Here is a 12,271-nt window from a genome sequence, read left to right on the forward strand (position 1 = left end):
AGTTAGGAGAGATGTTGCTCACTTTTGCTCTGGGAAGCGGGGGAGGGAAAGAAATCCTCATCTTTGTAGGGTACAAAGGAACACAATAAATGCTCAATATTCTGTTTCAACAAATGAATGCATGGTAAGAATGGAACTTTCATCTGCCTCCACAGTCTCCTCCCATTCACCCCCAAGATTTGTTCTGAGGACTAGACTTCACTTGCTCACCTGCGATCCCAGGCCAGGCCTTCTGTCACACCAAGCCACACCAAGCTCAGCAGTGCTCACAGGCCTTTAATCTATAACTGCCTGGCCACATTCCATCTCTCCCCGAGGGTGGAGGGGAGGGTTCAAGTTGTACAGCCAGGTAGGCTGTGCTAGCTCCCAGTCCAAAAGGCAAGAGCTAGGTCAGGCTGGGGACTGGACAGGGGGCTCCTGGCCCCAGGCGATGAGGGAGTTGCTGGCCTGGGCAAGCTCAGTGATGGACACCCGGCCCCGCTGTCGGATGAAGTTAGCCACGGCAGCCAGTTCCTCGGGGGTTATGTAGATGAACTTGCCCCGGTCGTCAATCACACCTGTGGGGACAGGATTGTGGGGCTGAGCCCTCTAGGGCCCCCTCCCCGACACTGCCTGAAAATGCCCCCCCCACCCCTTCTCAACTGGCTCAGAGCCCTCCAGGCCTGCCTACCTGACTGGGCTCCCCTGGCCTGTCCCTGTCACCCTGAGCCACTCCCAGGCCTGGGCATCTCCCTCTGCTCAGCGCCCCTCCTGCACATCACTTCCCCACCCAGGGCTGAGGGGGGGAGTCGTCCTGCCTCTGCAACAAATCCCTGCAGGCCCTCTGTGGCTAGACACACCCCAAGGCCAGGGCCTATGGTGACTGACTCTCACCCCCTCACCTGTCAGAGTTCCTTCAGCCAGCAGGTCCTGGATGCGGTTTATGGTATCCTATGAGGAGAAGAGGTCTCAGAGCAGAGATGGGCACTTCCGTCCCAAAAGACAGCTGCACTCTCCCTCCCACCACAGTCAAATCTCCTTCTCTCCTTCTCATGGCCATCCCCAGTGTGACTCTTTGTTTCTCCTCTGGAGGGGCTCAGGAGAGACAGGGCCGTGGTCCCGGGGCCCTGTAAGACCCCCAAGAGAGGCTTTCTTCAAGGCAGGAGGGGAGTGGTGGGGACATTTGGCTGTGAAGGCTGACGCAGCCTGTTTGCAAGAGAGTTGTCAAGGTAACTGGGTTTGGGCTGCCTCGCTTACAGGGGCCGCTGGAGTGATGGGGTTTGGGCTTTTTTCTTTTTCTTCTGTCTAGCCAAAAAACAAGATTCCTGGGGTGCCAAAAAATTCCTACAGTCTACTCTTGCTTGAGGGCCTTAAGACTCCCCATCTTTAAGGCAGTCCCCCTCTGACAGCCGTATAGACCCCATGGCCACATTCCACAGAGCAGGCCACCTTCAAGGGCTTACCTGAGTCCTCAGGCCCACCTGGGAAGCCAGGTCTTCCAAGAGCACAACCTTGGACTGCTGCAAAGAGGGGGAGAGGAGAAAGCCTCTCAGCACAAGAGCCCTCTGAGGTTGGTACACCCACCTGTTCTGCTCTGGGTGGCTGGCTAAGCAGGTTCCATGCTCCCAAGGGAGAGCCTTGTTTCCCTCACACACTACTCACGCTCTCCCAGCTGCCTGTATGTGTACGTGTACACAGACACACACAGACACACAGACACACACAGACACACACAGACACACAGACACACACACACACACTCACTCACTCATCGACTCTCTCATACCCCTGCTTACTGGGAGGGATCTGCCCAAACCACTACCTGCCCCAAGAGTCCCGTCCTGGCCTGGGGATACCCTGGGACACAGGCACCCATGGAGAGTCGAGCACAGCTGCTACCTTCTCCTCTGCACCCGGCCGAAGCATTCTAACACTGTGAACAGGCTGGAAGGAGACGCACCACAGAGATGAAGGGAGGGGCTGACAAGTGCCAAAAGCTTATTAAACCACCGTCACTAGGACCTGTGTTGGCTGAGGACCGGCCAGGACGAGGAGCTGAGAAACGTGGGGCGCGCAGTGGTGAACAAAACACCGCTCCTGCCCTTGAGCTCAGAGCCGGTGAGAAGAGAGGCAGGAATGTGGACAAGGAGAGAGCAGATGAGAAGCCCCGATGAGCCAGGGTCCTGGTAGGAGAGGGGCAGCTCGCTCCTGCCTCACCTCTGCTCACTGCCGCCTTGGCCTAGAGCTCCCCACCCCGACACGCCACGCTGCTCACCATCCTCTTCACGCTCCTGAGGCACCGTGTCCACCCTTACAATCACTGTCACTCAATCTGCTCAGGGCCTTCCACACACGGCCATGCTCCACGTGCTTCCCTCACCCCCTTGGTAGAAACTTTAGTTCCTGGTGGGGGCTGGGGGTGCGGCCCAGGGTCCACCGCTGGGTCCTACGCAGGCATCTGCCCTGCCTCCCCCACAGACAGACAGCACGTGACTTGAGAGAGGGCGGTCATTTGCGTTTCCATAAATTGCATTTCCAGGAATCTTCCATAGCAAATGAGCTGGGGGAGGAGTGACACGGTGATGCCTCCTCAGCTGCAAATGGCATGTGACTGTTCAAAATGCCAAAATGAATGTGCCAGCAGGGAGGCAAGTGAGCGGCGGTCGGGCCGGGGGGTGGCAAGCACAAGGTGACCTGGCCAGCCGGCCTCTACCTACAAAGCAGGGAGCAGACACTGGGTTCTCAGTGACAGCTCAGAATGGGACCACAGAGTCGCCCCAGCTGTCCCTGAAGACCTGGCCTGAGGGGGTGCTAGGGCCAGAAGTGCGTTTACGAAAACCAACCAACCCACTCAGGCCCGCTCAGAAGGGAGAGAGGATCGAGAAGAGCAGGTTAGGCCTACGCTGCACATAAACTATGCCCGGCACAAAAACATGCCTCCAGTTCTGAAATCCCAGGATTAAAGGGCCCATTCCTCTGGAGCCTGGAAGAAGGCAGGTGGGCTGAATTCTGGAAATCCTCCTTCTTCCTGAAGACAGCAGCTCTAGGAGGATCAGCCTACACAGGCTGGAAAGACTTCTATAGTCCGGAAGAGTCTGGAGAAGCCCAGAAAATGGCCTCTCCAGAGAGCCTCTGAAAGCAAGGCCTGGACTTGTCCCCTAGGACCTCTACTCAAGTCTCTGCAGAGGAGAAGGGGAGCTGAAACTGTGGACGAGGGCTTTCTGGAGGGCAGACTCAAGACCTGCCGCTGCCCGCTGGGTAGGTGGGGATGGCGAGTTCCAAACAGCAGCAGGAAAAGTGTGGGAGATGTTCTGTCAGCCCCCGAGTGTGTCAGGGTGGAAAAGGGTTCCATCAGAGGGAAATGAGCTCTCCCCCCCACAGGAATACCAGGCCCCCGGGCTATGAGCCCAGCCCCTTACCACTGGGAGTTTGAACCCTGCTCCCTTTGGAAGGGCTGGGGGGAGGATTATGCAAGGCCTGGCTCCTTGGCACCCCCTAATAGCACCCCCTCCACCGCCCCCACTCCCTCTGCACTCCTTCCCTCAGCCGCCTCTGCACCTCTGAGCTGCACTTGAAAACCTCTCCCCTCGTCGCATCTTTCGTGGGAGAGAAGTTGCTTAGCAGCAAAGCAGAGCAGGACGTGCTTATGCAACCTGGAGCAGTACCCAGCATGGCTACAGACAGAGGGGGCCACACGTGTTGCCCCGCCCTAGATTCCAAAGGAAACATCATCCTGTTTCCCTGAAGACCCAAGTTCCTGATCAAGAACACGTGGCAGGGGATGCTTGTTTCAACTCAGCAGAGCCTCAGTGTGACAGAACTGACAGAAAACACATGTGAAGAAACTTGAAAACACAGTGACTCACTGAGCATGGGGTCTGAGGAGCAAGGAGGCTGTCAAACCCTGAATGTGAGGAAGTGATTGAAGGCTCAGGCCTCCCACACAGACCAGGTCCCTCTCCACTGTCAAAGAAGGGGCTCTTATGGCCAGGACCAGGCAGCTCAGACTCCCAGGTCCCCTGCCCACTCCGGCATGAGATCCACTCCCTCCACGCCCAGAGAGTGCACATGACACACACGCACACACGCGCACACACCACACACACGCGTGACGCAGGAAGCTGACGCCCAGGCTCTGTCCTGTGGCTTCTTACCTTAATGTAGTTGATGAACTCAGTCAGGAAGCTGTGGGACTAGAGGAGCAGAGAAATTGGGGTAAGTGTCCCCCTTGCAGGGGCTACAGGGGTCTATGCCTACCCACCTGCCTGCCATCTGCGTGAGCAGAGCTTCCCACAGTGAGGGGTGCGGAGGCACTGCCTCCTCTCCTGGGGACAAGGCCTCTGGCCACTAGAGCCTGCTGGGCCTGATGCCCACGCACCTCTCAATGCCTGACAAGGGCGGCAGGCAGGGAATGATGGGGTGTTTGGCATGGGGTGGAGGGCTTGGCGGGCAGAGATGAGCTCTCCAGGGGAAGCGGGCCCACCTGTTCCTCAGTCATGGTCTCGCCCACACCTTCCTCCTCCACCACGAAGGCTTCCTTCAGTTTCAGGTACTCCTCGTGCTCCCGCTGGGCCTGCTCCTCCCGGGCTTTCCTCTCTTCCTCCTCCTGTGGACAAGAGTCAGGTACACTGGGGGCGGATGCCCACCCCATCCCTGTTCTGGGCTCTGCTGCCCCCACAGGGCACCAGGGCATATAGTCCGGCCCTTTCTCAGGGACAGAGTTCCTTCAAGACACTGCTCACTCAACCCCAAGATGAGCTACAGGCAGAGGCCCCTCTTCTCATCAGTTCCATGACCTCCCAGACGTGTGCTGCTCAGCCCCCTCTCCTCTAAAATCCTGCCAATGACCACCCCCCTTTCCTGTCATGTCCAAACTCTGTGGACAAACACGCAGGCTCCACTTCCTCATCATCCATTCACCCCTCCCACCCACTCCAGTCTGGCTTCTGATACTCAACCCCACCGAAACAAGTGCTACGGCCTCAGCCACCATCCATCCCACCAAATCCAAGGGACAGCCGTCAGCCTCATAACCCTGTCCTCTCAGTGGTGCTGGGGAGAACCGACCTTTTCCTCTTCCCTTGCTGGGCTAGCAGATCCCACCCTTTCTTGGGTTTCCTCTTGCTCCTTGGGCCATTCTCCTCACCTCCTCCATTGCTCAGCCCTGTCCCTCCTCCATCCTCCCCTTCCTCAGGCCACCTCGCCATGCCCACAGCATCAACAACCACCTCCCTGCCAGTGACTGCCACAGTTGTACCCCTGCCCCAAATCTCTCCTCCGTGACACACCCACGTGGGCCATCTTACAGGCACCTCGAGTTGAGTATGTCCCAGAGAGACCCTGTGATCTACTCCCCACACGTCCGGTCTTCCTCCTGGGTCCCTGGCTCAGTGAGTCATACAGCCATATGGCCCGCTGGTCAGAAATAAAGTCCTATCTACCACTTCTGCCTTCAACTTCCGGAAAACTTCTCAGTCCATCCATGTCACCCCATCACCACCACCAGCTAGTGCCATAGCTTCCCTCCACGTCATCCTATTTTCCACAGCTGTCAAAAAGATTTTTTAAAACACGTAGCTAGGGTGCCTGGGTGGCTCAGTTGGTTAAGCGACTGCCTTCGGCTCGGGTCATGATCCTGGAGTCCCGGGATCGAGTCCCGCATCGGGCTCCCTGCTCAGCGGGGAGTCTGCTTCTCCCTCTGACCCTCCCCCCTCTCATGTGCTCTCTCTCTCTCTCTCATTCTCTCTCTCTCAAATAAATAAAATCTTTAAAAAAAAAAAAAACACGTAGCTAAAGCTGGGACAGGGAATATACAAAATAAGCCTGGAGCATCTTGCAATGCCAAAAAGTAAGAGAGTACTCAGAAAACAAAACAATGAGGTTACGTCAAAGGTACATGGGGACCAACTGCAAGAGCTCCTGATGACCTACATAACAAGATAAATAAGATAATATCAGATCATAACGCAGTGCACAAAACTAATATCCACGAGTCCACGTTGGTATAAACAGTTAAATATATACACAGGGAAGAAAGGTAAATCTTCCGTACAAAAAAATTCCTGATACTTTGCATACTCTGCTCTTGAGAAGGTGGAGAATAACTCCCCACCCCTTAAGTGCGGGCTGCACATAGTGACTTATTTCCAAAGAACTACAGGAAGGAGGAAGTAACATTACAGCAGACAAATCTGGCAAATAAAACCTGAGCCAAGCGATCCAGGTTAATATCAGTTATGACAAGTCAAGTTGACAACACGTATCCTTCATATGCTACATCAAGAATGGCACTTCAGGGGCGCCTGGATGGCTCAGTTGGTTAAGCGACTGCCTTCGGCTCAGATCATGATCCTGGAGTCCCAGGATCGAGTCCTGCATCAGGCTCCCTGCTCAGCAGGGAGTCTGCTTCTCCCTCTGACCTTCCCCCCTCTCATGTACTCTCTCTCTCTCTCAAATAAATAAATAAAATCTTAAAAAAAAAAAAAAGAATGGCACTTCCTGTGATCTTCTTCCCAAAAATCCATAACCCCAGTCTAACCACGAGAAAAAAAAAAAAAATCAGTCGTGCAAACTGAGGAATATTCTATAAAATATTTGCCCAATACTCCTCAAAACTATCAAGATCATTAAAAGCAAGGAAAATCTGAGAAAATGTCACAACCTAGAGGAGCCTAAGGAGGCATGGTAACTAAGTGTAATGTGTCGTCTTGGAAGTGACCCTGGAAAAGGACAGTGGGGGAAAATTAATGAAATCCGAATAATGTGTGGGGTTTAGTTAAGACAATGTATCGATATCGGTCGTGGGAAATACACCAGGGTAGGTAAGGTGTTAACCCAGGGGAAACTGTGTGCAGAGGAGGAGAACCCCAGAACATTTAAGATCCATCAGGCAGGATCACCTTCGGAAAGGTAAAAAAATAAAGGTAAAATCTCCCCTGATCCTTCTCTGCTGTGTTCTGGCCCATTTGCTACAGCACCCAAAGCCAGGCTCCCTGCCGTCCAGGGTCCCTGGACGGCAGGGCCAGTGAGAGGCCAAAGGCACCAGCGAGCTCTTCCTAGCTGGGGCAGCCCTGGCTCTCACTCTTTATGCTCATCACACCTTTGTGATGCTCCCTTTCTTGGGCACCGGTTCTCAGAAAGAAGGAAGCATCTGGCAAACAAATGCTCATTAGCCACCTCTACCGCAGTGGTTCCCATTCTCTGAGCATCTATTTCCTTCAGGTGAGGCCCTAAACAGGCCCTGGCTCAGGCAGGACCCATCAGTCCTTACAATGACCTTTAACAACTTCAAGGCCTTTAGGATCCAGACTCTACTCCCTCTCTGATTTCTCTCCTTCTTGCTTATCTTGTTTCAGCCACTCCAACCATCTCAATTTTCTTTACATGCTTCAGGCATGTTCAATAAATCACATGCACAAAAATGCCTGTCTCTAGCTCTGCTTTTCAGCAGCGGTTTTACACAGGTTGTGTTTAGAGTCCAGGGACCAAATAAACCAGGGCCTGCTCCTGAACCCAGTCCAAGGCCCATCTTCTAGGTCAGAGGTGTAAGGAGCTGCATGAGAAGCAAGGCTGCCCGCTCATGGGTCAGAGGTCAGGAGGGGGGGGGGGCTCTCTCACCTTTTGTTCCTCCTCCAGGCGAAGCCGCTCCTCCTCTTTCTTCCACTCTGCCTCCCGCTGGGACTCGAGGCGTTTCCGCTCCTCACGCTCAGCCTCCTCTGCCTGGAGAGAGGCCTTCATAGGGAGCACGTCCCTACCCCCCACCAGAGCCTGCCCATCTCACAAACAGGCCAGGGGGCCAAGCTTGGGTCAGACCATGGACCAAGGCTGTAAGAGACAGTCAGGCAAGCAGCATGAAAAGAGCCCAAGGGGAGGGCCTGACAGGGGATGAGGAAGGCAGGACCCTTTCACACCCCAACCCTCCTGCTTGCCTCACGCTGGGCTTTTCGCGCCTGTTTCTCCTCTAGCTTCCGTAGTTTCTTGGCTCCAATTTTCCCTGACAGGTGACTTTCCACCGGCTTCTCGATACCTTCTTCCTCCCGGGCTGAGTATGGCCAAAGAAAGACACGTCAGGTCCTAGAGAGGGCTGATGATGATGGATCCATCCTACCCCTTGTCCCTCTCCACATGGCGGCGGATCCCGTTCCTCTCACCTGCAAATGTCAGTAGCCCAGCTCTGCCCTCCACAGACATCTACCATGAACGCAGAAATTAACACTCTGAGTCTGTTTACGTAAGAGTGTGTGTGTGGGGGGGGGGCATGTTGAGGGTAGAGGGTAAGGGAAGGGAAAGGTGAGGGAATCATGGGGCAAGGGAACAGATAGTAATTTTAGATGCTGCATCGCCACAAAAAGGGAGGTGTCAGGTTCCAATATCTGAGCATCTGAAAATCACAGGCAGGGATGTTTGGGCTTGCAGACTTCTCTGGTTTGTCTCTGAGCCAAACCTCCAGGGAAGGACGGCCTCATGGGGAAATGTATCCTTGCCTCATATCTGAAATTGTCCTCACTGTGGTCAGGAACTGCTGAGGGTTCTAGGCTCAGCCCCTGGCCAAAAAGACAGCTCCAACCCCAAGACTACCTAAAGTTAGGGCCAGCTAAAAGTTAAAGACCTGTTGGGGCACCTGGGTGGCTCAGTTAGTTAAGTGTCCAACTCTTGAGTTTGGCTCAGGTCATGATCTCGTCAAGCCCCGCATCTGGCTCTGGGCTCAGCACGGCACTGCTTGAGATTCTCCCACACACACTTTTTCCCCTCCCCCTCTGCTCCTCCCCCTGCTTGTGCTCCGATGCATGCCTTGCACGTGTGCGTGCTCTCTCTCAAATAAATTTCAAAAAAATAAAGACAAAAAAACCCGTTAATGCCCAAGCAGCAGAGACGTCTGATCCCAAGTCTGAGACAAGAGGAATGGCACCACAGAGTGCCTCTTTTTTGAGCCAAAGGGGCTAATTCCCAAAAGTACAGGGCAAAGGCCTCAAATGCCCCTTCCTCCGGCTCAAGCCAGGTTTGAGCACTGGAGAAGAGATATTTTTTTTCCCACAATCCCAGGGGCTCTGTTGGTCTCCCAGGGATATGGAAGCTCTGTCAACAAAATGTCTCCATCCTCAAACCCTTCTAGGGTTACAGGTGACCTCACCTCAGGAACTGCAGAAGCTCTTGGCTAGGTACTCTGGCCCTAGGGTGAAGCTCTCAGAAAATGACTGTGCCCATACCAGTAAGGTGCAGGGATATAAAAAGTGGGCTGAGGAACTCTCTAGGTCAATCTGAAGACGCCTGCCCTCTTGCTTAGACACTGAAGGCCAAAATGAAGGAAGAGGGGGCTGGCCCAATGGAATAGGGGTCAGGGTCCAGAACCGGGACCAACGGATGGGTTCCAAGTCTCCCCTCCCCCAACCCTATCCTCTGGCTCCCAGACAGGTCTCCTACACTCTAGCTCCACACTCCACTCTTCTACCCTTCATGCCCTAAACCAGCCCCTTTCTCCTCCAGGCTGGGCCCTTCTCACCTGGAATGATGGCCTCCTCCTCATTCTCATCCACTTCTGCCCAGGCGACACGCTGGGCTCGACGCTGGGCCTGCAGGCGACTGCCCAGGTCTCTCCGGCGCCGGGGCCTGCCCCCGACTCTCTGCTCCTCAGGTTCCAGGGGCCGAGGCTGGGCCCCTGAGCCTGTTACTACCGGCTGCTCCTCATTGTGCAATGGTTCTTGGCCAGCTGTAGGGAAGAGAGGAATCACACAACTGTCTAGTAGCCCAACCCACCTGATGGCAGGGAAGCAGCAACCTGGAAGCCTCACCCTCCACTCAACTTCCTCCAGGCTCTGGCTGCCTGATGCACAAAGCCCCAGTTTGTCAGATCATAAAGGCCTTTATAACCCAGACCCACACCTTGGTCTTCTGCAGCAAGATCACCTGTTTCCTCCTGTCTTTGTCGATACCTTTCCAGCTGCTCTGTCAGAAGACTAGAACCCTGCAGGAGGAGCACCTCTGAGAAGCTCATCCTGACTTCTCTAGACCACATCTGCATGCTCACTGCAGGACTGCATTTATTTCTTGCCTAACACCACCTGCCACAGTTTTATAAGGCATGCCAACCGGGAGCACACCTGAAGTCTGAAGCTTCCTTTCCAGGAAGATTTCTTGGCTATCTGCCTTACCTCAGCTCTCTCTCCCCTGCCCTTGGAGCATGTAGGTGCTCTGAAGTAGCTTGTGGGTCCAGAGAGGGGCACAGACATATACACAAACCCCACATACTGACAAGAAATGGGGGATGGAGGATGACAGGCGTATCTGTTCTGTACCCTGGCAGATAACATGAGCTCCTGGTCGGGGCGCAGAAGAGAGAGGAGGGTGCATAGGTGCTCTCTTTGAAGGGTAAGGAGAGAGTTTCAGGGAGTTACAGCTCGTAGGTAGGCACAAAACATTCAGGTGCCGCCTTCTTGGCACCCGCTCTGCAGCCAGCCTGGGAGGAACGGGACACCCCTGCGGCCTCTCCTAGGGGCGCACAGGGGGACAGCCCCAATGACGGATGGGAGCATGTCCGCCAGGGGACCGACCCCTCTGGGTCTAGAGTGCCGGGAGGCGAGGAGAGGAATTGAGTGAGGCTGTCTTTGAGGGTGGGAGAAAGGTGTAGGGGCGCTGCCATCCCGTCCGCGAGTAGGGTTACGGCACTGCGACTCGCCGCCGGGTCCGCGACGCGCACGTATGCGCAGGCGCGCGGCTGGCCTGAAGCGCGACGAGCGCAATCCGGCTCCGAGCTGCTCTCCAGCCCAGCCAGGCATAACGGCGCATGCGCAGGAGCTGCGGGCGACGGCCTACCAAGGCTCAGGAGGCCAGAGAACGCGGCCCCACCGGCCCTGGAGCGGCGGCATCTCCTACCTGCTGTCGTCCGGCCCCGGCTGCGAGTAAGGAAAACGATAAGGCCGACAAGCAGAGCCGCCGCCACCAGGTACACCACGGGGGACACCATGACGACGGCTTCCAGGCGGAACCGGCGCCTCCACCCCGAGGCCCTGCATCTCCCGGGCCCCGCCCAACGGCCGTATGGCCCCTCCCGTTTCCCATTCTAGACTCCGCCCACCAGCCGGGGCCCCGCCCAGGCCGCGCTCTGCGTAGACGCCGCAATTTTTTTTTTTTTCTTAAAGATTTTATTTATTTCACAGAGAGGCACAGCAAGAGAGGGAACACAAGCAGGGGGAGTGGGAGAGGGAGAAGCAGGCTTCCCGCGGAGCAAGGAGCCGGATGTGGGGCTGAATCCCAGGACCCTGGGATCATGACCTGAGCTGAAGGCAGACACTTAACGACTGAGCCGCCCAGGTGCCCTGAGACGCCTCAATTTTTTACTCTTAGAGGAATTTTCGGGGCCTGCAAATACTCATAACTGGAAATTATCGCAAACAATTTTGTGCAGTGAGACAACATTTATATGTGTTTTAAAAGCATTAAGCAGCATCACAGCGTTTACAGAAACATACATATGTAGAAAAAGTACAAAAAGTTGCTTAGGAATGATAAACAACTTCAGGATAGGTGTTAGGAGGGAAAACGATGGATGGGATTAGGGGCAGAGCTTTGCCCGTATCTGTGACATATGATTTCGTTAAAAGAAGAGAGGGGAGGGGAAGAGACCAAATCTTATATTTAAATGAATTGTGATATTTTTGTACCCAGACCTGCAATTTTATACCTATTTTAGCATAAAATTAGCTATCTCATATTAGACTAATACGAGAATTATTGACCCAGTTTTCCATAGTGAGCACTCAAAATTTAAGTACCCACAGGGAATTTAAGTTTCCCTTTAATTCTTAAGAATTTTTAGGAACTCGGAACTAATTATACCTCAATAAAGTCGTTTGAAAAAAAAAATACTGGGGACGGTATGTAAACTCAAGATTTTTGAAAAAGCAAATAGCAACTACCGTAAGAGCAGTATGAAGCTTTGTGTGTGTGTGATAACACAAAGATCCAAGGACCAATGCAATGAAGTGGAAGATTTGAAAGAAGATGGCACCATGTGAACATTTTAACATTTGTTAAGCTGGAATAGTGGGAACTTCTGCATCTATTTTATTATTTTCTGTAACTCTGGAATATTTCATAATTTACATTTTTTAATTTTAAGCAAGCAAATAGGCCAGGATAGGTGAAATAAAAATAGCAAATGTTGAAAATTATTAAAGTTGGGTAATAGGTATATTGGGGCTCATTATACTGCTCTTTTCTATTTTTTGTAAGTTTGACATTTCTGTTTAAGTGTGGAATTTCCCATAATAAAAAATTTATTAAAAACTAAAAATTA

The 12,271-nt window shown here is 53.6% G+C and overlaps 1 protein-coding gene across 1 annotated transcript; it reads right to left on the reverse strand.

Moving 5' to 3' along the window:
• Window positions 1-256: 256 nt before the first annotated feature.
• On the reverse strand, window positions 257-11,018 carry DDRGK1 (DDRGK domain containing 1). The gene is made up of 9 exons (XM_025876441.2): window positions 10,849-11,018; window positions 9,479-9,685; window positions 7,908-8,020; window positions 7,597-7,698; window positions 4,463-4,585; window positions 4,134-4,172; window positions 1,443-1,499; window positions 882-930; window positions 257-557 (listed from the first exon to the last, which is right to left on the reverse strand). Exons 1-9 carry the CDS (start codon window positions 10,937-10,939, stop codon window positions 391-393), a joined length of 948 nt encoding a protein of 315 aa, XP_025732226.1. The 5' UTR covers window positions 10,940-11,018; the 3' UTR covers window positions 257-390.
• Window positions 11,019-12,271: the final 1,253 nt, after the last annotated feature.

Source organism: Callorhinus ursinus, unplaced genomic scaffold, assembly GCF_003265705.2.
Source record: "Callorhinus ursinus isolate GAN/ISIS: 27379988/994484 unplaced genomic scaffold, GSC_fseal_2.0 scaffold29, whole genome shotgun sequence".
NCBI classification, from domain to species: domain Eukaryota; kingdom Metazoa; phylum Chordata; class Mammalia; order Carnivora; family Otariidae; genus Callorhinus; species Callorhinus ursinus.

Excerpts from the sequence above, each read along its gene's own strand:
- DDRGK1 (XM_025876441.2), bottom strand. The coding sequence starts at position 10,939 with ATGGTGTCCCCCGTGGTGTACCTGGTGGCGGCGGCTCTGCTTGTCGGC. Across the intron at positions 9,686-10,848 it reads CCGGGGCCGGACGACAGCAG|CTGGCCAAGAACCATTGCAC; the intron begins GTAGGAGATGCC and ends TCTTCCCTACAG. Across the intron at positions 4,586-7,596 it reads GCCTGGAGGAGGAACAAAAG|GAGGAGGAAGAGAGGAAAGC; the intron begins GTGAGAGAGCCC and ends TCTTGTCCACAG.